The 24,077-nt window shown below is 42.4% G+C and overlaps 1 protein-coding gene across 36 annotated transcripts in view; it reads left to right on the top strand.

The window, feature by feature from the left end:
• The window catches only part of NRXN3 (neurexin 3), a 1,566,681-nt gene that overhangs the window by 495,147 nt on the left and 1,047,457 nt on the right, over nucleotides 1-24,077 (top strand). For all 36 annotated transcript variants that reach the window (XR_009355806.1, XR_009355805.1, XR_009355804.1 and 33 more), the window contains one exon: nucleotides 20,029-20,467. Coding sequence is in view for 32 of the 36 variants with exons in the window: in XM_059182678.1 (XP_059038661.1) it covers nucleotides 20,029-20,467 (439 nt within the window). In the remaining 4 variants the exon portion in view is untranslated. The remainder of the gene's footprint in view (nucleotides 1-20,028; nucleotides 20,468-24,077) is intronic.

The following is a 24,077-nucleotide window of genomic DNA, read 5'->3' as shown; positions in this document are numbered from 1 at the left end:
AAGTGAAATCAATATTTCTGTTTTAGCCATGTTTAGTTTAAAAGCCTGTTCCACAGAGATGTCAAGAAGGCAGTTGGAAATATGAGTCTGATAATCAGAGGAAATCGATGGCTAGAGATATAAATTTGAGCATAAACAAAATATATATGATATTTAAAATATATATGATATTTAATGAAAATGGATATTTACATTCCAGAATATAGTTGGAAGAGAGAGAGGGCCAAAGAGAGAGCTCTTGGGCTCTCAGCAAGGAGAGGTCTTACAGAGGAGAAGATGACAAAACATTTTAATGGTTGGTGGGGTTGGAAGAGAGTATAGAATCTTAAAAGATCTTTAGGTCAGTCTTGCCAGAAGAAGTGTAAGCCAAGAGGTCGAAGGAATTGAGAAACAGTCATTGGTTCTGGCAGGTTGTGGACCACTTCAGTGGTATCATATGGGTGGAAGACTCATTTGAAGTAAATCAAGGAAGGGATGATTAACTGTAGGAATTGATGACAGTGGCTATAGACAACTTTTGGAAGAGTTTTTCTGTACTCAGAGCAGTAAAATGGGGTTGGAATTGGGGTGGGCAATATTTTGAAATACTTTGACCTGAAGGTAAGGCCGTCCAATGGAACAGACTCCGATATTAGTTGGAGATAAGAGTCTGAACATAAAGAGGAATCTGAACAGCTCTAAATATTTAGTAGCCCCCTGCACAGAGAAGAGTTAGGGGAGGGAGTGTAGATGAGCTCTGATAGGAAAAGTGCAGGGAGAACAGCATGGAGACATCAAGGTTGAGCCGTAGGGAACACATGCATTAATAACACCAGGAGAAGAAAGAGTAGCTAGTTAAGAAATGGGAGAAAATAGGTTGAGTAGATAGATCATATGTCCTAGAAATCAAAGGAAGAGAGTTTCAATACTCTTTCAGGAAGTTTTTCTTCAGGTTCTGTGTTCTCATAAATATGTAGCACACATTGTGTACTTTCAGGCCAAATTTGCAGTTGACTCTGTTGTAGTTGATTAAATATATAGCCTTAGAACTGTGGAACACTTAAGGTATCTTTTTTTTTTTTAATTTTTTCAATTTATTTATTTTCAGAAAAACAGTATTCATTATTTTTTCACCACACGGATTGCTCCATGCAATCGTGCCCTCTATAATACCCACCACCTGGTACCCCAACCTCCCAACCCCCGCCAATTCAAACCCCTCAGATTTTCAACCTCAAATAAGTGGGATTGATGCGCTTCACTTTTGTATTCTCTTTGCTATCGTTCCCTCTCATCATTTTGAAATTTCTCTAAAACTGACTTAAAGATACGGTTAATGACATTCTCATCACTGTCTCTTCCTTCTCCTCTTCCATCATTGTCACCATCACCATTATTAAAACAGTCAGCATCACCATCAGGTCTCATTAGATGCATGATTTTGGCCTTTTCATAATTTGGTCAGAACTCCTTATGGGCATGTGCTCTAATGTACATGACAGGACGTATCAAGAGCGCTTGGATTATGTGTTGAGTACCTGGTGTGTACTTCAAAGACAGGCCAGCTTCCCCCCTGAGTTCTTGCAGTTCAGTTTCCTAGGAAAGATTACAGAATCAGGAGGGAAAAGAAGTGCCCAGAGGGAAGACAAGAGATACAGTGTTTCTGGAATAATTTGGCAGAAGTTTCTTCTCTAATCAAGTTAGTTAGCTTTAGGAAGCTATGTGGGTGAACAGTCTAGGATTGTAGCTTCAGAGTAAAGTGATGACTACGTATCTTTTTTTTTTAATGACTATGTATCTCTTTTTTTGATAACTATGTATCTTAATATCAAACAGGATAAACGTGGAGTGTTTCCTCCTTATAGCTAGGAATAATGTGGTCTTATAGCACCCCCTTCTCTGGAGTGTAATTTGGCTCCTTTTCAGATCTGGTGGTCTGTTGATTTCTTAATTCACTTGCCTTTATACCTCTCTCTCCCCTTTCCTCTCTCTCTCTCCCTCTCATTTTTTCTCATTCTTCCTATCAGTAACTTGACATCTTCCTAGTTAATTCCTTCTATCAGTGACTTGACACCTACCTAGTTACCCAGGCCAGAGACTTGAAAGTCATTATTATTCCCCTTCTTTCCTTAAGCATTCATCCAAGGCCCATTTGTCCCTAAGGCATGTTGACTTGACTCATCTCTGGCTTCCTATTGCCACTGTCTTAGTTTAGTTGTTCCTTCCTTTCTGGATTATTACTGTGTTAGGGACTACAGATCAAGGATAGGACAGCAGTGTGAGGAATAGATGGAAGGAGGGAGACATTGGAGTTGGAATTAGGACCAGTTAGGAAGCTGTATGGTACTTGCCCACTTGAGATGTAATCCGGAATCCATCTCCCAGGGTGGAGCTGGCCACCGTGCATTGAATGTACCACATAATCCTCTTCTAACATCACCGTACCTACATATGTTTACATGTGTAACACCTTTACATGTGCTGAGAGGTGAGCTCCTAAAAGTCAGGGACCATGTCATTCATTACAGAGCTGAACATTTTGTAGGTTCTCTATGGTTATTTACTGGATGATTAAACAAAATGGAGGCCAGTTTGAACCAGTGGCAGCAGGAATGGAGCAGAGACAAAGAATGTGAAGACATGTTGGCTGCAGAGTCCAGTGGACTTCGTAACAAATTGATACAAGAGGCAATGAGGAGAGAAAGATCAGCCGTTTCTACAAGAACTTAAACCAGGGTAACCATTAACAGACATAAGGAGGTCAGGAGAAGGAATTGATGAATTTGCTTTTTAAAAAAAAAAAAAAAAAAGATTATTTATTTATTTGACAGAGAGAGATCACAAGTACGCAGAGAGGCAGGCAGAGAGAGAAAGAAGGAAGCAGGCTCCCTGCTGAGCAGAGAGCCCGATGCGGGACTCAATCCCAGGACCCTGAGATCATGACTTGAGCCAAAGGCAGTGGCTTAACCCACTGAGCCACCCAGGCACCCGATGAATTTGCTTTTATGCGGGTTGATTTTAAAGTTCTGGAGGGAATTTTAATTTTAGATAGATGGTTTATTCTAGCAGACAATCCAGATGTGGACCTTGGGCTTTGGAAAGTGTTTAGGTTTAGAGATAAAAGATAGGTGAATTGGTGAAATTTCCAATTGAGGTAAAATAGTGAAAATGGGAAAGAAAGCCTTCTTCAGATGCTGGCGAAAAGCCTCTTCTTAAGGATTTTGGAAATGATGCAGATGACAGAAGCAAAAAATGAGTCATTGAAGAGTTCCCTGGAAAGTGTACAATCAGGAAACCCTGGAAAAGGGAATTTTGCGAAGGGAGTGATTAAAAAAAAAAAAAAAAGCTATTTCAGAGACATCAAATATTCTGAGGACTGAGACCTAATTTAAATTTAATTAATAGGACATTAGTAATTATTCGCTCATGAGTTAAGTCTGTTTTATCTTAGAAAGCAACTAAGTTAAAACACAGTATTTTGAATGCTGCCAGACAAGGTAGTAAAATGTCTCTTCTCTTTCATCTGTGGTTAAATAAAATTCTTTTTATTGGTTTTTCTTGGAACTGTATTCTCTAGCCACACAGTCAAATGGAAGCCAGTGATAGTAGCCAAAGAGATAAAAGCTAAGTGTCTCAATTTATTCCACTGCTACTTTCAACTTTCTCTGCTTGTTATTAGGTGTTAGGCAGTGGATTTAAAGTTGCTGATGGAATTCAAGTTGATTCTTTGCTTTTTCTTTGCCCTAGATCTAGGGACACTCTAGTCTCTCTGGATTTTTATTCTTTTCTGTGTATTCACAGTTTGAATAAAAGTAAGGGAGCCCTAGACAGATCCTAACACTCGTTCAGGAGCAAGGGCTCCCTATAAAGAAGGTAGTGGGGAGGATATCATTATTCGTGTCTCCCCTCAGTCCTCAGATTGTGGTAAATACAGAAAGCATAACCAGTAAGGGACCTATCAGAAATGGGGAGCATCTGGGGCACTTGGGTGGCTCAGTGGGTTGAAGACTCTGCCTTTGGCTTGGGTCATGATCCTAGTGTCCTGGGATCGAGCCCCGTGTCGGGCTCTCTGTTCAGCCGGGACCCTGCTTTCTCCCCTCTCTCTCTGCCTGTTTCTCTGCCTATTTGTGATCTTCGTCTGTCAAATAAATAAATGAAAATCTTAAAAAAAAAATGGGGAGTATAGTAATCATGTAGGGTCAGTGCTGTGAAAGTTTGAGGAAAAGTCCTTGGAAAATTCTGGAAGCATGAATCTGATTTAGTATTATTTGCTTTGTTGAGCGGTAGAAACACTTTACTATAATTTTTTAGTGTAAACATTTCCTTAGGAAGCATTTTTAAAAATATTTTTCTACTTTTTTAGCTTTTATTTTTTCTTCTGCCCTGTTATCTTTCTTCCTTTAATTTAAATTCAGTTAGCCAAGGTATAATACATTGGTTTTTGATGTAATGTTCCACAATTCATCCTTAGGAAACATTGAATGAAACATCTGATAGTGCTTACTTCCATGCCAGTCCAAAAATAAACTCGAAGGTAAGGTAAGAGTGGGTGAGTTTTGGCAAAGTCTTGGCTTTCTCTCAGGACATCTATTAGACTTTTGGTAGTAAGACAGTCCCGCAGTTGCCATGTGTTCCCCCAAGCTCCTTGCCTACTGCCTTGTCCCCTTGATCACTCCACTATGACCAGATTAGATGGTACCAAGCTTCTTAGCTGTTCATATGCATTCTATCCACTGTTGATAGGGATTCTAAAGAAAGTTAGTAAAAGGAGTAACTTCTGATTCAAATATGCAACAGTAGGTGAGTCTTTGTTGAAGTTTTTTGTTACCATTTTTTTGTTTGTTTGTTTGTTTTGTGATCTTAGGATTCCCCAGATGGGGATGATTTCCTGAGAAATCATAATAAAATCATGGTCAAACAAAGGTTGTTTCTAAACATTTCTATCCAGAGCAAATCGGGATATATAAGCCAATCATAAAGCCTAATGCTTTTGAGAATACTTTTGGGAATGAGAAGACTTGAGTGCACATCCCAGCTCTGCCACTTATGACTTTTTTTAATTTCCCGTTTCTGTTTCCTCGTCTATAAAAGGAGGTGAAGATGCTGGGAGGTTCTAAGTAGGAAGCGTTTATCACAGTTCTTGGGCACTTAGTATGTATCCTTCATTATAGGTATTAGACCAGCAAGTCCAGCTGTCTTTCCTTATCACTGTTGGGGGGAGGACTGGTTGCCTCAGCAGACCTGGCCAGTACAGTCAAGCCTTTCCAGAGCCTTTGACAAGTCATCAAGCCCTATCATTTTTTTCCCCTCTGAAATTTTTCTAGACTCTTCCCCCTGCCATCCCTTTTCCATTTTTACCATCACTGTTCTAGACATGGGTGTTATTTGTTCATGAGTGGATTTGGGGGTAAATACCCTATTCAGTTGTAGTATTGCCCTTCATGAAACTCGGTTCTGCTTGTGTTTTTCTTCTCAGACACCTGCTTTGGATCTTCAGTGCTCAGTTTCATATTTAAAACTATAATTTGGGGTGAGCCTATTTTATCAGCCTAATCATCTAATTCTCATTTTCTTGATGGATTTTTTTTTCCTCTCACACATATCATCCCCAAGCCAAAAATAATTCTTTTCCTTGTAATTAATATTTTGGATCTTATATATGTTATATTGCTATAGATTTTCAAATTGTTTTTCTACTTCTTCTCTTGCTTCCTTTTAATTTATTTCCTTTGTGACCACCAGATTAATCTTTTATATGATGCCAACCTGACCTTGTCCTTCCCCTGACTGAGTGGTTCCCTGGTGCCATTAAGATCAAGTTAAAACTGGTCATTTGGATGTAGGAGGTCTTCTAGGTTCTTCTTATCCAGTGTCTTGCTCTTACCACCACTCTCACCAGATACACTTCAGCCCTGCTGATCACTCTCCACTCTATGAATATGTTAAGATTTCTTACCCTTGTCTCTTTGCCCATGTTATTTCTCTTACTTTCCTCTTTCTCCTGGCCAATGCCAATTTTTTTTTCTAGTCTCACCTTAGTACGCTATCCTGTGGAAAGGCATTTTCTGATTGCCCCTCACCCCCCCCCCCCGCCATAGCCTGAATTAGGAGCCCATCCCTGGTAATTCAGAATACCTTTTATTTATTTATTTTTAATATTATTATTATTTTTTATTTTAAAGATTTTTATTTATTTGACAGACAGAGATCAAAAATAGGCAGAGAAACAGGCAGAGAGAGAGGAGGAAGCAGGTTCCCTGCTGAGCAGAGAGCCCAATGTGGGGCTGGATCCCAGGACCCTGGGATCATGACCTGAGCCGAAGGCAGAGGCTTTAACCCACTGAGCCACCCAGGTGCCCCTTCAGAATACCTTTTACAAAATCTTTCTCATGGAGGTTAACTTTTCTGATTGTCTCCCCTTCTAACAGAGGACTTCATTGCCATATCTTTTCCATTTTTGTATTTCCACAGAACATGACACTGACTAGATCACGAGTGTATGAGTAACTGAATATATGAGTCCATGTCTGTTTCCTTTAGTAGAGTTGAGTTCTTTGAAGGAAGAACCAGTGTCTCTTTCTTCCTTGTATCCCTCACATTTCTCAACATGGACCTTTGAATATAGTAGTTGCTCAGTAAGTGCTTGGCAAATGAGTAACAATAGACATGTTTGTCTTCCACAGAAAACAATAGACATGTTTTATCTTTTCACAGAAAATGTCCTCAGGGAAGAGATTGTGTTATAAAAATTAGATAGCTCCTGGCACAGTGAATTATGCATAATTCATGTTTTGTTTAATTCTTAAGTTTAATTTTTGCTTTGATTTGAACTCCCAATTACAGTGAGTTGTGAAAGTCAGGCAGCTTCTCTTTATTATATAAGCAGTCACTTGATAAAACTGTGGAATAGAAAATCTGATAGCTAAGTTTAGCTCGTAATTTCAATTTCGGGGACTGAGTGACAGCTCAGAACTAGGAGTGGATTACTAGCATTGATGGGCTAGAGAATTTTCCATTTTTACTTGTTTTTTTTTTTTTTTTTTTTTTTTCCTCTCTAAACAAGAGAAGTCAGCTTAGGCAAACCTCATAGTAGTCAGACCTTGCCTTGGGGGATTATTGCAAGTCAGACCAACAGGAGCTAGGGAATGAGCAGAAAAAAATGTAAAAAAATTAATTTCTTACAGCTGCTGTAACAAATGACAACAGGCTTAAAATAACAGAAATTTATTTCGTCATAGTTCTGGAGGTCAGAAGTCCAAAATCAATTTCCCTGGGCTGGAATCAAGGTGTAGGCAGTGCTGTGCTTCCTCTGGAGGCTCTGGGGGGAGAATCTGTCCCTTGCCTCTTTCAGCTTCTAGTAGCTGCCAATATCCCTTGCCTTGTGGCTCTGTCCCTCCAATTTCTGCCTCTACTCTCCTATTGCCACCTTCTGTCTGTGTCTGATCTCCCTTCCTCTCCTCCTTATAAAGGTACTGGTGGCTGCATTTAGGGCCCACCTGGATAATACAGGATTCTTTCACCTCAGGAGCCTTAATTTAATCACATTTGAAAAGACCCTTTTCCAGTAAGATAACTACAGCTCCCAGGGATGAGTCCATGATGTCGGGGGAACATTATTCAGCCTGCTACAGAGACAGATGATTTTCCCCTTTGCAGACTCAAAGTGGTTAGTCTTCTAGGAACTCAGTTTGCTTACAGACACACCTGATGAGTAAACAGCCTGCAAACTTACGGCCCATTTAAAAGAAGCCAAGAGTTGTTATCTGAAAGGGGCTAATTTAGGTCAGTCTAATGTCACTGGACAGGCAGGCACAGGAACAGTCCCAGTGCTCAGTATGAAAATAAAAATACTTATTGAGGAGCTAATTAAGTAACTAGAAAAACTGGTTGGAGTTCCAGGCAAGTCAGAAGTGGCAGCCAATTCCTATTATCTGGCTCTATTTTGGATGGATTGTGGTTTATTTCTGGGGGAACAGGTGTGCTCAACTTGTCTGGCATTCGCTCTTCTGTGTCCGGCAATAGCTGACCAACTGTTTCATCAAGCAGATCACAAAGGGTCTAGGTGGTCCCTGTGAGGGGGATTGATGTGGTATCAAGAGAGAGGAACAGCTCTAGAGTAAGCTGCCCCAAGCAAAGTCAGAGCTGGGACGTCATCAACTCTTGAGTTAGGGAAGAACTTCATAGTAGAGCCTGTGATGAAGACTCTTCCTGGCTCCTCTGTACCTACTTTAGGTCGCTCTCCTATAGTCTCAGGAGGGCATAGACCCCAGGAGATTTGATGGGTTTTCCTTAACATGCTTTATTCAGTGTGCCTACTTGATTGTGACCTGCTAGCCTAAGCCACCGGCAGGAGAGATGGACTTTTCCAGTAATTCTTTTATAATCCATATAGCTGGGGAAGTTGGATTAAAGGAGTGATCTTAAAGAAACATTTATTTCTTTTCTGTTGTGTAGAGGCTAAGAATCAAGGAGTAATTGAACACACGGGCTCTCAAGCCAGACTTACCTGTGCTTCATTCTGGCTCCATTACATAATAGCTGTGTGACCTTAGATAGATACTAAAACCTCTAATCCAAAATTTCCTCCTCTGTGAAATCAGGATAATAAGAACCCACCCTTACAGTGTGCTATGAGGTATTCTAAACAAATTCTGTATATCTAATCTTCTAATCTTCATAGCCATCTTATGAAGTAAGTATGCTATTATTACCCCACTCCAAAGATGAAATCAAGGTGCAGAACAGTGGAGTAATGTGTGCAGACAACACAGAAAGAACAAGCCAGAGAGCTTGCCTTCAGCTCCTGTGCTCTTAACCATCGTTGATGCTGTTTCTCAGGTCACAGGAGTGTGAGGATAAAATAGGCTGGCCATCTGTATCCCCCAGGTGTCCTTGGAGAGTTCTGGGTTACATCTGTTGTTCGGGTGAATTATGAATAGTGCCCTATTCAACTCTCAACAGTAATGTCATGTCTTGCTTTAGATATTTCTCAGGTGAGGATTAAATATTTGTATGTAAAATACTAAGAACAGTACCTGGCCCCCAGGAAGCCCTCCATTAAGGTTGACTGTTACTGCTTGTACTACTGTCACTACCACTCACAGTCATCCCAAGTCTGAGAGGCTCGGAGCTAGTGGGTTAACTCAGGTTCTGAAAATGCATATCATGCTGGCCACCATTCCCTGTCATTGGTCACAGAATAATAGTTTTACTGCTACATGCCCTAGGCAGCCATTCTTAATTGATAAAACTGGACATGTAACTAAAAATATGTACCATTCCTTGTTTCATTGAATGTAAGACTGCAAGATCTCAGAATGGAAAATTTGAATTTAAGCTGAGCTTGTAGGTTTCTCCATTTATATGAAAACTTATTTGATTCTTGAGAGTGATAATGAATTTTAGATCTCTTAGGCATTCTATATCCCTTTTTTTCCGGTATTTCTCTCTGCCTTTTTCTCCTTCGTTTCTACCTCTAAAAGAATTTTAATTCATTATAGTTTCCTATTCCCTGCCTATAATTTGGTATCTTATAATAAAATATCACAGAAATAGTATAGAAATGGACCCACTATAAATGAGGAGTGAGTCATAATAGAAATTATAATTGACACCTTAAGATCCAAGACTTAGAAAAGCTGTCTTTAAATGTGATTTGTGTAACTGGTAGTGAAATTCATTTCAGGTTAGTTTTGCATGGCACAAGGGACATCTAGTGGTTATATAGGTCTCTGCAGATTTACTAAAGGTAACATAAATTCATAGGTTTAAGTACTGGGGCTGAGTACCATCACCTTGGAGGAGAACCCTAAGAAAAGAAGGGGAACCTTCTTCATTGCATAAGTCTATTTTGAAGTTAACAAAGAATAAAGAAATCTGTTAGGAAAAACATCAGGTTGAGTCCTAGCATTTCTGCCTATATTATTGTTAGTTTGAACCCAGCTCTTACTTGCTTTCCTAGAACCATTTCCTGCTTGGAAATGATTCTGTTATCAGTTACCTGCCAGGTTGGCATATTTTTGCTATCACTTTCCTCACCTCTTCTTCTGATTGCAGAGGGGCTCTTTGGACCACCTTGAAGAGCCAACTGGTGAGAACCTTCATGAGGCCAGAAGCAGAGGTGCTTATTAGCAGGCTAGGGCAAGAAATAGCTTGCAATTGCCTCTGACAGATCTCCTTCTTTGGAAGTTGCTTGGCCATCAGGAAGTCATACAATTCTGGTCCCTGTGTACTTTATATAAATGAATGAGTTTCATATTATAAGAAGTTGAACTGCAGAATGCCTGTGTAAACTTGCCTTCTCAGCCCCAGAGAATGGTCATGGAACTTGCCTATTGGTCAGCATCTCTTGGGCTGATTTGTCACTATCCATGGTTCTGAACTCATTGCTTCTGGCGGGGCTCCATAGAATACCTTCTCATATACTCTTGTTGTTTCCAGCTAATTGTGTTAGACTTCTATGAAGGTTCTATTTTACTGAATCTTTTTATAGTATTTCCCCCTGTTCTTCTGCCTTTGGGCCTTTTATATAATCTCTTTCTCCAAAAGCCATTTGACATTTCTATTGTAATCTATCTTCTTTCAGGGTAGTTGGTGGCAGAAGGCTTCATTGTTAGGAATTCATTCTTGCTTTTTGACTCTGGGTACAGAGAATAAAGGCTCTGAGGTACTGTTTCAAAATATCCATGTGTTTTCTGTGGCAATCCAAGCTACACTGACATAAAGAGGTGGGCAGTAGTCCCTCAGCACTTTGCAGAATGGGAGGCAGTACTGGTGCTGAGTTTTGTTATCCTATCTCTTTGAGAATCTTGCTAGAGTTTGTGATTTTTTTTTTTTTTTTGCTGCTTTATCTGTTAGTGCTTTTTCAAGACACATAAACTAATGACAGCTGCCACTCTTGGGTACCAAACTTTTTATATTGAAAACTTAAAATGCAAGCACATTTCCTAAGCATACACAGTAGTGAAAACCAAATATTCAGGGGTTCTATCAAATTCTTTTTAACTGTGATACTTGAGCTTTCTACTCACTCATCTCATCACCTGTTGTCAAGCAGAATGAATATAGAGAGTTCCTTCTGCATTATAGTCCTTCTTGATTTAGAGGCATCTGGAAGTAGTCTTTGGGATCTTCTTGTCTTCCCATTCTTTCACATCCTCCCACAGTATGTACTGATTTTGTGTCAGGCAATGGGAGACACGGAAAGAAAGGCACAGTTTCCTCCCACTTGAATGTCTTCTGGTCTACTGGGGAAACCAGTAGCAGCACAACGTGGTAAATTCTATGGTAGCAGTTAGAACATGGAGCCATGGGGGCAGAGAGGAGGCACTCAGATGTTGGTAGGAGCAGAGTAAGTGTATTAGAGAATGTTTTCCAAAAGAGGTGATACCTAAACTATGCCTCAAATGGCCAACAGTAGTTATTCAGTTAGAGAATCCAGATAAGGCTTATCCTGGGGGAAAATTTACCAGAGGAACTGTGGAACTCGACAAGGCTGGTGACAGTGAAGTGGGGATTAGATCCGGAAGAGTCTATTATATAATTGCTGGAAAGTTTGCATTTGATTCTGAAGTTGATAGAGAATCATTGAAGGGTTTAAGTGAGGAATGACATGTTATCCTCAGGGAAAACAGTGAGATGATTAGAATCATTTCTAGTCTTCAGAGTAAAAATAACAGTAGATTCCTTGTGAATCAGGAAGGCACATTGTACATTTTGTTACCTTTCCAGTCAAACTGCTAAAGGCTTCCTTTCTACTCTAATGGCTCCCCCCCCTTTTTTTGCAATTGCATAATGTCTGTATTTTTAGAGCTTTTCATAATCAGGTACCACCTACTCATCTGATCTTAGTTCCTCTGCTTTGTGACATGTAACTTTCACTCTAGTCAGGTCGGTGCCCTCATCAAATATTCTAAGACAGAAGGAAATGTAGGCATTCACTGGGTAGGTCTGTTTAGTACATAAGTAAATGCAGGAACTTTGAGAGTACATTTATTGAGCCTCTACTTTGTGATAGGAACTTTGCTGAACATTGGTTATGCATTGGCTACCACATCAGAAACACATAGCCTCGGTGTTTATGAAGTTTATGGTCTACAGGACCATGGCCATGCCATTCTTGGGAAGCAGAAGGAAGAGAAATACAATCCAGGTCAAGTTTCTGATCACCGGCCCTTGCATGTTCACTAATTGGAGTGACAGATATGTTTTATTCTAATTCCAATATCAAATATATCCTCTCTTTAAGCCCCTTTTCAACATTTTCTAAGCATGTAATGGCAGGGATTGTACCTCCTCATGCTCCTTCATATCCCCTATGGTCTAGAGCTAGAAGTAGAGTGGTTATTTAACACATTCTCATGGATTATGCTTCCCATATTTTAGTGTAGCTAATTTACATTACGTTGACTTTGTGTTGGAGGATAACTAACCAAGTGGAGAGTGTTGGGATGGAGAATAGGTTCACTTCTAGTTACACTTCTAGTTACACCTAGAGCACTGCCTTGAGAAGGATTCTGAGACTCCATCTGGGTTGAATGGGCAAGAGAGTAAGATAGAATGACACCAGTTAGCAATGAATACCACCTGTGAGGAAGAAGAATGGAAACACTTATCTGCCAACATGGTTCTTGCAATAAATGAAGTCTTTATAGTATCCCAGATTACCCCCCCCCCAAGCTTGATTGGCTGGGATTATGTTTTATGGGATATGTGAACCTATGGTGGCCTGTTCCTGATCAGCCTTTTTAACTGAATAAAGTCCTCAAAAGTTCTCTTTCTTGAAAAGAATTTAGACCTTTACTGTGATTGTGTTAAAGGTTGGAAATCTTTTTCAACGTTTTAGTGTCTCCATCTGTAACTGAGCATCAACCTAATTATTTCCATTTCACAAAGAAGCCATCAGACAAATATGTGTTTAAGTCTTGAGCACAGGTGGTAATGACCAGCCTTATTAGCAAGGCTCTTAGGTTGGAAACCATGGCTTTTTGATTCCTGAGGACAGAGTAACTGGCCCACAACTTTCTGTCTCTCTCTCTTTGACTGCCTGGATGCCCAGAGGACCAGAAGCTTTTTTCAAAACGTGGGAAGGTCTGTGGACTTCTGTGATTCAGCATCAGTTTGCCTGGATTGTTTCTGACACTCCACCTTGCCATGTGCCCCTTGTCTCATTTCCTGGGCACTCTTACAAACGGGACCACAGATTGGAGATGATAAACTGGTGAACCCTTGTAGGATGCAGCTCGTGGATATGTTTGATTTGACCCACGGTGTTGATTCACTGAACATTGGAAACATTTGATTAATTGTCAGCATTCTACTACTGTCTTTGTAAGCCTGTAACTCAGTTCCCATTTTCCATCTCTGGTACTTAGTGTTGATATTTGGTGGATCCCGCCCACTGTTCAGAGGATACAAAGCAAGAACGTGGTGCTGTCCATGGTAGGAAGCAGGTGGAGCTTCGAGCCTCAGTTTTGATGTTAGGTGTAACTCACAGTTAGTTCACTGACCCCTGTGAGCAGATGTAGATGCAGATGTGGCCCTGGCCATGCCAGATACTAGGCTCTTCTGACTTTGGAAGCGAGGAGGACCATCTGCTGTCCCATTTGTGTTTGGACTTCACTGCTGGAGTTGAGTCAGTGGTACATTCTGATAGAAGATGTGAATGATAATGAATCCGAAATCTGTGCGTGTGTATGGTGGGGCTGTGTGTGTGAGAGAGGAAGAGGGAGAGCAAGGGAAACAAGGAATGGCTGCCATCAGGCCTTTGTATATATTATAAATGCCACATTAGACGATTATGAGTATATATTTTTTATTTTTATTTTTATTTTTTTCTACTTTAGAGTTTCTCAAATCCTGTCCGTCACTAGTTTGAGCCCGGTCTCTTGTGTAGACAGCCACCTTACAATTTACGCTCAGAGAAAACCTTTTTTTCCTAAAATTGCTTCATGCCAGGCTATCCTGTCTGTTGATTTAGTTCTGGCTTTTCACAGAAAATAACAAAATGAATAGTTATTTGTAGACAGCTATTAGATAACTCCATTTGTTGAGTGCTTATTATGAAGGGCAGGAACTGTGTCCAGTATTTCTGTGTACAACAGCATTACCTTCTTTATTTCTCACCACCCTGTGAAGTGAGATGTGCTTTACACAGTTCTGTGGGGAAAGACTCTGATGCCGAGACAAGTTAACTGTTTTGTCCAAGGTCACCTAGCAGGAACGGGTGGCGCAGGACCCAGCCCCAGGGAGTGAGCCCTTGAAGCCCATTATCTTAACCACTTGAGTCCAGCAGCTAATTTAATGTGGACATGAGCATTGATTAAGCACCTGTACAAGGAAATGCTAGTTCAGATTTTAAAAGGTGTGGTGCATAATTCTTGGTGATAGGGTATTTGAGGTCTACTGAAAAGACCGGACCTGTGCTTATTTAAAAGGAAACAAGGTTGAGTGTTTTGAGTGACAAAGGAGTGGAGCAGACAGTTCATAGGGAGGGACTCACAGACCAGAGATAACAGTTGCCTGAAGGACAGAGGGGAAATAGGGCAGAGAAAGCGGAATGTGTGATTCTGTAGCGGCCCTGGGAGCCACATTCTTTCAAAAGTGCTTCTTATTTATGTCTTTACCCTGAGTAGGAATGTTACACAGTAATAAGATTAGCCCGAACATTTATCTAGTAGCTGCACTATCCATGAAGCTAAAGAGAAAAAGCTCATTTTATTATTATCTATGGTCAATGGATTATTTTCGGGTGGGGGATCACTATATTTTTGTCTTTGGCTTGTCATATGTAAACTGTTCCACACCTAGGTATAAAGCTAAAAGGGTTTATTGGGATCTCTAGTCAACACATCAAGGCAGTTCCATATCAAGGCACCCTGACCCTGGCCCCTCGCCATTCTGTTTTGTTCAGCCTAGACACTTCAGAGAGTGTCCCCCAGCATCTTGAATGTCAGCTGTCCTCCATTGACCCATCAGAGCAGTGGTGCTCAGGCATCAAGTCACGGACCTATAAATGATCGTCTTAGATGCTGATCTGGTGGTTTTTACTGAAATTGTCCTTCATGTAGGCCCACAGAGGATTGAAGATGCTTTAAAAAAACAAGAGGGAAAAAAGAAGCCAGGTGGTGGTCTCCTATTCCGGTGCAGGAGAACTAGTCCCAAGAGGCCATCTGGGCACTGCAGGGCACAAGCCCACATCCCCTCCTTCCTTCTAATTCACTGGAGTGCAGAGGGATGTGGCATTACAGCAGAAGGCATGCCGACTTGTTCTCAGGGAGCCGAGCACACAGGAGTGGTCTTGGAGAAGGTGGAAGAGAGAGGAAGAGAAGCACCTCTGTGAGTGGGGACTGTGTCTGCCTGCTAGATTTATTCTCATGGATCTGCCACCTAACTCCAGTGCCATGAATGAGTTTCATATACAAGGTGCATCATGTAAGTTAGAAGTGTCCCTCCTTTTCCGATCAGGGCAAGTGGTCTGGGCAGTAGGAAGACAGCGGCATCACCGGCGGGTAGTCAAAGGTTTCCATGTTGTCACATGGCGGGATCAGCAAGGACCTGAGTAGCCAGAGAGGGTCTGGAGTGGGCACGGATGTGGGTCCTTGTGAAGGGGCACCAGGAGTGGAGAGGAAAGCACGGTGGTGTGGGAAACATAGCGGGTAAAGATGCAGAAACACCTGCACTTGAGCTCAGACAGAAGCCCCTGAAGTGATTCTCGAGTGGGGAAGAATGGGACATACTGGGTGTGATGGGTTCACAGGACAAGACAGATTAAGGGGTTTTTGCTTTATGGGTAAGCATAGGCGGGCCACCGGAGAGCCTTGAAACTGCCACCCCTAGAGTGTGGCCCTGTCCCAGTATAGTCCAAGAGATCTGGGTTCAAGTTCTACTTAACTCCTCAGTGGCTGGAGGAACTTGGGCACAGACCTGTCTCCTGTCTGTACAATGCAGCTAGGGCTACCTGTTTCTCTTGCTTACCATCAGGCACATTGTAGATGCTCAGTAGATGGAAACTGTTTTTGTTACATTGTTCCTGCTCTCATGTCTTGCCTTAGTCCTCATGTAGCTCCTGTGTGCCTTTATACTGGGGATTCTGGAGGCACGGGAGTACAGCTTTTCTGAGAGACTCTGTCTCAACTGGGGGACTGTGCCCTCACCTGTTTTACTCCTTCGCCTCCTAGACACGAGCTACAAGTCCAAATGGTGGTCTTTACAAGCCTGTGTGTGGGATAGTCAGACCAGCTTATCATTCTCTGTGACTGTCTCTGCCACTCAGTCTGTGTGACATCTTCCCTCATGGGGAGTCACTTCCACTTATCTTTAATTGGTCCTTGTTGGGGCAGCTTGTCAGCCCAGCCTGCTCTCTGTCACTTGATGCCGCATCTCTTTCTCCTTCAGTCATCAGTTGGGGACTTGCCTTTAGCTGAACAGAGAACACTGTACTAGATACTAATTTGCCTCATAAGGGGGGCAAGAGACCCTGCCTCCATGCCCTCCCCAAGGCCCTGGTACCTTTCTGCATGGCTGTGGTCCTGGCCGTGGTCCTACACCAGGCAGGTGGGGGAGGCAAGGATGCTAACCATGGAGCTTCCCAGTTGAGTACCCCCAGGCTACAAGAGCTCGTGTGTCCTCTTATCCCTTTCTTCTTGGTGGGGGTTCTCAACAGAACTTTAGGCCATGCTCCAGGCAGTTTCTGGCAGTATGCCAGCACCACTGGAGACAAGGGTATGCTATTATTTCTTCCTAGGTTTGTGTATTGGCGTAGAGTTTTCTGTGTTCTACCACATATAACATCCCTCTCTATCTTGATAATAGCCCCAGGGGAAAAGGGGAGCTATTTCTAGTATAGGTTTTCTAAGTTCCTGTCCTTGGAAATGGGACTCAGAGAGTTTACCCAGCTGTCAGGAAGAAAGGTGAAGAAACTCCAGGTAAACAGAGAAGTAATTTCCAGGTCATGGAACAGAGTGAGAGCTCACCTTCAAAGAGCTTTTGAGAAAAGTCTGGTACTTTGGCCAGGGTGTGGCCCTGATTCTCCTGTGTGTCCCTCTGGAAACCTGCACTGTAGTGATTTACCTCAGGTCCCAGTCTCAGCCGCATACTTTTCTCAGAGTCCCTCTTCACAGTACTCTGCATCACTTTATTTTTACTTTTTTAAATAATTTTATTTATTTTGAGAGAAAGAGAGAGGGATTGAGCAGTGGGAAGACAGAGGCAGAGAGAGAGAGAGAGACTCAAGCAGATTCCCCACTGAGTGGGGAGCCTGATGCAAGGCTCGATCTCAGGATCCCAAGATCAAGACCTGAGCCAGAATCGAGAATCAGACGCATCACTGACTAAACCACCCAGGGGCCCCTATCCTCCATCCCTTTAAAAGTCTTTTTCTTTTTTCTCTCCTGCCTCATGTAAGGATGCTTGAGTTCTTTATCCATTTATTATTCAGTGGAACCAAGTCTGTGCCCCCCCTGGGAGGAGCTATTGTTATACATTAATAATTCATCTTAACAAGTGATTCGAATCATAGGCATTGAACCAAATGCAGAGAAAGCCAAAGTTTGTTTATGACAGAGAGCTCTTCCATGCCGGGGCACAATAGTGGGGTTAGAAAGGAGAAGTTGCCAGTCATTAAACTTTGTTTTTTTTCTGGCTCACTGGAGTGATGGATTGCCTAAGGATCCTGCAGTATTTCCGCTTTTCACAGGGTTAGTTCAATAGTGCTCAGATGAGACATTCAGGAAGCTGAACTTGCATGATTTTCCATGTAATGTTAAAGATGAGCTTCCCAGGTGTTGCTAGAGGGACCTCACTCCAAGTAGCCACAGAGGTAAAGCACGTGGTTGCGAGAGTCCAGCTCCCTGGGTTCAAGTCCTGCTTTGCCAGTTACCAGATATTGTGACTGTGAACTGCTTCCTTAACTACTCTCCACATCTGTTTCTACATCCGTAAAAGCAGGGGATGATGGTGGGTGTCTCAAGTGGGTGTTGTCAGCATCTGATGGGGGATGGTAGGTTTTAGATCCTTAGCGTAGTATCTGGTAGTAGATGCTCAGTAAATATTAGTATCACTGTTATTTTCAGTGTTACCGACGATGGTGAGGCCCATTGTCAAGGTCATATAGTAGGTGAGGCATTTTCAATTCTTTGTCATTAGTTGTACATTAAAAGGCCAACAGTTCTGCTCTACCCTCTCCTGGTGCTGGGGAAGAGAATGGAGACAATTCTATAGCTGGATATTAGGTATTAAACAGTTTGTATTAGGATGACCCATCCATGATGGGTCAAAATGAAATGACCCATTTTTCACTGAGATGGATTGCAAGACTTATTTTAGTATTTAAGTGTTGTTATTTTGTTGAAAATAGAGATGATAATACAATCTCTTTTGGGGTCATGGAAAGGATGAAATGAGACTAACAGCTACGTTATCTCCCTGCAAAGGAGCTGAGATTTCTTTGCCCTTACTCTGTGTCATTCCAAGTGCTCAACATGCATTAACTCATTTCACCCTTGCAAAGTAGTTTACACATGTGTTCCCATTTTCAGAGGGGGAAGAGAGATCTGGAGAAGTTAAGTGACTCTGCCAAGGTCACACAGTTCATAGGCAGTGGATGCAGAACTTGAGCCGAAATCTGGATCCTGACTTAGAATTTGATGATGATGATGTAATAAGATGATGTAATAAGATGATGTAATGCACATAGCAAAGTAATTGCCATAATCAATTGTAATGTTAGTCCCTTTCCCTTTCATTTTTTCCCCCTTTTTATTGGAAAGATGTTACTTAGAGATCAGGGGACCAAGACCCATCCCAGGGCACTGCAATCAAAATTCAGTTCTAGTAACAGCACAACCTCTGAAATTCTGATTTGTGGGAATATCATTAATCCCTGCTTTTATGTGGATTACACCTGGTTTCAAAAATCATAATAGTTTTTTTTTGTGTGTGTGTTTTAAGGTGTTTTATTCTCCCACCATATGTATATGGAAGGCACATACATGTGCACAAAACACAGATCTCCTTCCCCACCAATTCTGACACTAAATAATTTTCTTTTAGTAATACATGTGCACGGTGGGAAAAAAAACAAACAATGCAACAGCGTACTGTAAAAATCAGTCACCTTCTTATTCTTGAATATGAAACTGACAAAACCCACTCCCCAGTGATAATTTTATACTTTCCCGTGTTTCCTTCCAAAGCTTTTTTATGCAGTTAGGAGCATATATACACATTATACACATGCCTTCCCCAACACACACACACACACACACACACACACACACACACACACTTAACACAATGATAGTGTAGTACACACTTCTATTTTCCTTGCTAATTTCACTTAATGATATTTCTTGGAAAGCATCCATGTCAAAAGCAGAGCACTACCTTTTTTTTTTTTTTTAAAGATTTTTAAATTTATATTCCAGAGATAGAGAGAGAGAGTATACACAAGCAGGCAGAGAGGCAGGCAGAGGCAGCGAGAGAAGCAGGCTCCCTGCCGAGCAAGGAGTCCGATTCGGGACTCGATCCCAGGACCTTGGGATCATGACCTGAGCCGAAAGCAGAGGCTTAACCCACTGAGCCACCTAGGCGTCCCCAGCACTACCTTGTTTTTTAGAACTGCATGATTGTCCGTCATGGGAAGTGCCAGTCTGTTGTTGATGGTCATTTAGGTTGTTTCTGGTCTTTTACTAAGTATACTTCAGTAAATATCTTTGTGTTTAAATATTAGTATTTGTGAAACTCAGTCTCTCTTGATTTTTGCTTGCAAACTTGTATTGTATAACTTTCTGACAACACAAAAAAAATTGGCCAGAAGGAGACAACCCAAAAGGAATCAAATAGAAATGTGGGGGCTTTTTCCAGGGCTTATGTGTACCCCACAGCTCTCCCAATGCTTTTTCAAATGCCATAGCTCCTATTTCTCATACTGATTCAGACATACTGTGTCCTGAAGCCTCTTCTTGGGCCTTTTTCCCGGGTGCCCAGTGAGCAGTGGCTGGTAACTCTTTGCAAGATTGATTCATATGGCACTTGTTTGGCTTTTGACAGGTTGTTTATAAGAATAATGACATCCGTCTGGAGCTGTCTCGCCTGGCCCGGATCGGGGACACCAAGATGAAAATCTATGGTGAAGTTGTATTCAAGTGTGAGAATGTGGCCACGCTGGACCCCATCAACTTCGAGACCCCAGAGGCGTACATCAGTTTGCCCAAATGGAACACCAAACGCATGGGTTCCATCTCCTTTGACTTTCGCACGACTGAGCCCAACGGCCTGATTCTCTTCACTCACGGCAAGCCCCAAGAGAGGAAGGACACTCGGAGCCAGAAGAACACCAAGGTGGACTTCTTTGCTGTCGAACTCCTCGATGGCAACCTATACCTGCTGCTTGACATGGGCTCAGGCACCATCAAAGTCAAGGCCACTCAGAAGAAAGCCAACGATGGGGAATGGTACCACGTGGACATTCAGCGCGATGGCAGATCAGGTAGGAAGGGGCACGATGGGGACTGAGAAGAGAGGAAAGCTGCAGCTTTTCAGTCTGTCTGCCGGCTTTATATTTTTTTATTTGAATGTTTGCACTTGCATGCATGTTTGACTCTTTTGCTGTTCTCTTTAATGGTTGTTGTAAGATTATGTTTCTGAACAAGATATCTTGTCTCGCCGACAGTGCACGTGGTCTTCCTTCTCTTGTCACTCACGGCACAGCCGTCTCAGTGATAGCTCCAAGGCTCTGGAGCCAAGCACGGTTTTACAAGTAGCATTTCCACTCCTACCAAAGAGGCTGTCATGTAACTGGTGTGATGGGGTTTTTTTTTCCTCCCCTCCTTTTCTTCTTCTCCTTTTTCCCATCACCATGGAAACACAGTTGTGACATCACAGATGCTGCATTATGTGATTACTCTGTAGGATAAGCTTCACTGTGTAAGAGTGTTCATGCAGTGCTACGCCCTTCAGTAATTGGCAAGAGTCGTGTTGCAGGGAGAAATTATGACAAGAAAGGAAAAGGCAAATTGATTTTTCCTGAAGTCATGTTCAATTTAAAGCCTTCCTTTGGTGCGAGAGCCTATATTTCACTCTTTGCTCAGACCTCACTGACTCTCCCTTCCTCTTCATAACCTTTACATTTGGTTTAAATGGCTTTGTTTGTTTCTGCAGCCGCAGATCAAACAAGTGAGCCCCAGGCAGTACATAGCTACTGTGGAATGGTAACAGAGAGGGATCACACACACACACACACACACACACGTGCGCGTGCGCGCAGTCTGGAGCTTTTGAATGCCCGGACAGTCTGCCTAGCTTTCTCTGGACCATGTGGCAGTGAAGGTCACATTCTGTGCCATCAGAAAGGACATGTCACCCAGAGTGGTAACTAGAGCACTTGAATTTCACACTGATTTCCTGACTCTCCATTTAGATGGGGTTATATTCAAGAGCAAGGGTCTTGGCAGTGTTTGTTGTCATTTTAAGGACTCTCTCCTGGGAAACATGAAAAGTCTTTCATTTGGACATTTTCATGTTGGTGCACTTGGCTGCTAATAGAAAGCAGTAGGTTCCCTCTAAAGGCTGCAGCTGGGAATGGCTGAGCTTTCCTGGGACGGCTTTTCTGCATAATCCTGCAGGCAGAGGGATGACGGAGACAGGCCATGTTGCCCTTAGGAGGAGCTGGATGGGTTCTGCAGAGAGGGCAGACGGGTGGCAGATTGTAGCCCTGGCTGGTTTAGTGCCCAGCAGGATGCTTTATTGATTGTCTGAAATCTAATCGGAACCAAGAGGCTTCAAATTAAATGTGCTTGTTGAGTAAGAATTAACAGTTTGTGCTTTTTTAACAGAAAAGACACAAAAAACTAATTTCTCTGGAGGCTGAATCTTTCTCTCTCTCTTTCTAAATTTACCCATACAGTGTCAACAGGGGCAGAGCCTGAAAGCTATCCTAAAATTATAGGGGAAACACTTTTGTTGGTTTTAAGACCGTGTGTTTTGGGTCTCTGGACGTCCTTTATGGTTGATGGATGTCAGGATTGGCTAGCCTAGACCTGACACAGCTTCAAGGTTACCTACCTATCTGTGTCATGCATGGCCTAGAGCACAGGAAATTGTTGGATGTTTGCTTCTGTTTATTCCCAGCACGGATGGCTTTTTCATGTGGGGCACTTAGTTGTTAGAACCACTGGTGGACCCATCTTTGGCAAACCTGTCTGGATTTCTGAAGCCTTGAATTTCATATCCGGAAGCTATAACATTGGCCAATTCTGATACATTTGATCAACACCTATAATAATTTACTGAGTAAGCAAATCCTTATCTCATGAACACAGCATAACATCAAACTTAATATGATCTGTTAAACTTCATTTTGTCACAAGGGTATTTTCTGGTATGTTTTTAGTTACGAGCATGTACCAGGGTGAGTAGTTCTAAAAACGTCTGCATACTCGAGTGCGGTGCCTGCTTCCTTGCTCATGCTGAAGCCTGACATGGGAGATTGGCGATCCCTCCCCGGTTGGGGGACTCCTTCTTGAAACTTGATTCAGTGCATTCAAAACGGTTGTGGTCACACACTCACAGGACGGATTTCCCTCTGGATGTATTTATGGCTCCAACATTTAAATCCGCGCCAGTGCTGTCCTTATTTGGCAAAAGCTGCTCTTCCAGGTTGGGAATCCAGCCGCTCTGTGGGCTTGTGAAGGGCAGAGCAAGCAGTGTGAGAGGAGAGGAGATTCTAGCCTCAACATCCTCATTTGTGAGATGGTGCCCTGTTAGCTCCTCCCTTGCAAGATTGTTAGGATCAAGTCCAGAAAAGCACGCACAGCACTTAACAATGGTGACCAGGACAGAATGATTGATATGTAGGTTTCTACCATTTTAAAAACAAAAATGCAAAGCTGATTTCTCCAGGGGAAGACCTCGACAATAGAGTGGGGGAAGCGTGTGCCGCTGGCATAACCCGCCCAGAAGCCCCTAAGGCTGACCTTCTCATTATGAGTGCGTGTCACACTCTTGATCTTACAGGGTCCTCTTGGTCCTTCAGGCTATCCCTTTTATAGCCCAGGGGACTGAGACTGAGGCAGAAGTGAAGGCTGCTTGATACATGGCAAGACCCAGGTATCTTGGTACCAATAAAGCCCTTTACGAATACCAATTAAATTTAAGATTTCTGGCATCACGTTCAGATATCACTTTAATTTTACAGTTTCCTTGATTTTAGTGCTTGCTTCGGCAGCACATATACAGTTTCCTTGATTTTATAGTTTAGGAAAATGGACTGTAAAGTAGCTTGGGGAATGGCCTAGGGTCAGAAGGCCATTTAGGACTTGAATCCCAGTCCCGAGTTCCCAGGCCAGGCTCTAGGTTTGCACAGTCTCATTGATGGGTCCACAGCTCTGCTGCTGCTGTGCCTCGTCTGCCCCTCTGATCTCGTCTCCTGCTCACTCTTGGGGCCCTCCCATTCTAGTCACACTCTGGCTTACCCCAGAGCCTTTGTAGGTGCTGTTCCCCCTGCCTGGCATGTTCTTTCCCTTGGACTTAGCATGGCTGGGTCCTTTTCAATATTGTGATTTGAGCGTACCTGTCCCCTGCCTGGAGAAGCCTTCACCCACTATACATTTTTAAGGAGAAACCACAAGCTGCTACCACCCATTGTTCTTGCTTCCTAGTACCGACCATTACCCAATTTCTCTTGCTTATTGAGTCATTTGTTTAATTTCCGTCTCTCTGCTCTGGGATATCAGCACCACAAGAGCAGAGACGTACCTGTCAAGTTCATCTCTGTGCCTGCCAGTATACCAGAGAACAACAGGTGTGCAGTACATAATTGTTAAATGAATAAACAAAGATGTTCCAGTTAAAATTTCTCCAAGGAAATGCTCCAAATATTCACTGGTGGGGCTGGTAGCTAATGGCAGTATAGACGGTATTAGTGCATGGAGGGTTCCATCATTTTGTGCATGGCAAGTGAGGGATGAAGACTCAAGCAAGCACTTCTAGAACCCTTACTCTGTCCCACATTCTGAGGAGCAGTTTACACATAGGATCTTATCTAATGATCATGCTGGTCTGCGAGGAAAATTATTTTCCCATTTTACAGACGAGGACAT

This window comes from Mustela lutreola, chromosome 7 (assembly GCF_030435805.1).
Source record: "Mustela lutreola isolate mMusLut2 chromosome 7, mMusLut2.pri, whole genome shotgun sequence".
Lineage (NCBI taxonomy): Eukaryota > Metazoa > Chordata > Mammalia > Carnivora > Mustelidae > Mustela > Mustela lutreola.
This window is presented reverse-complemented; position numbering and strand designations above follow the sequence as displayed.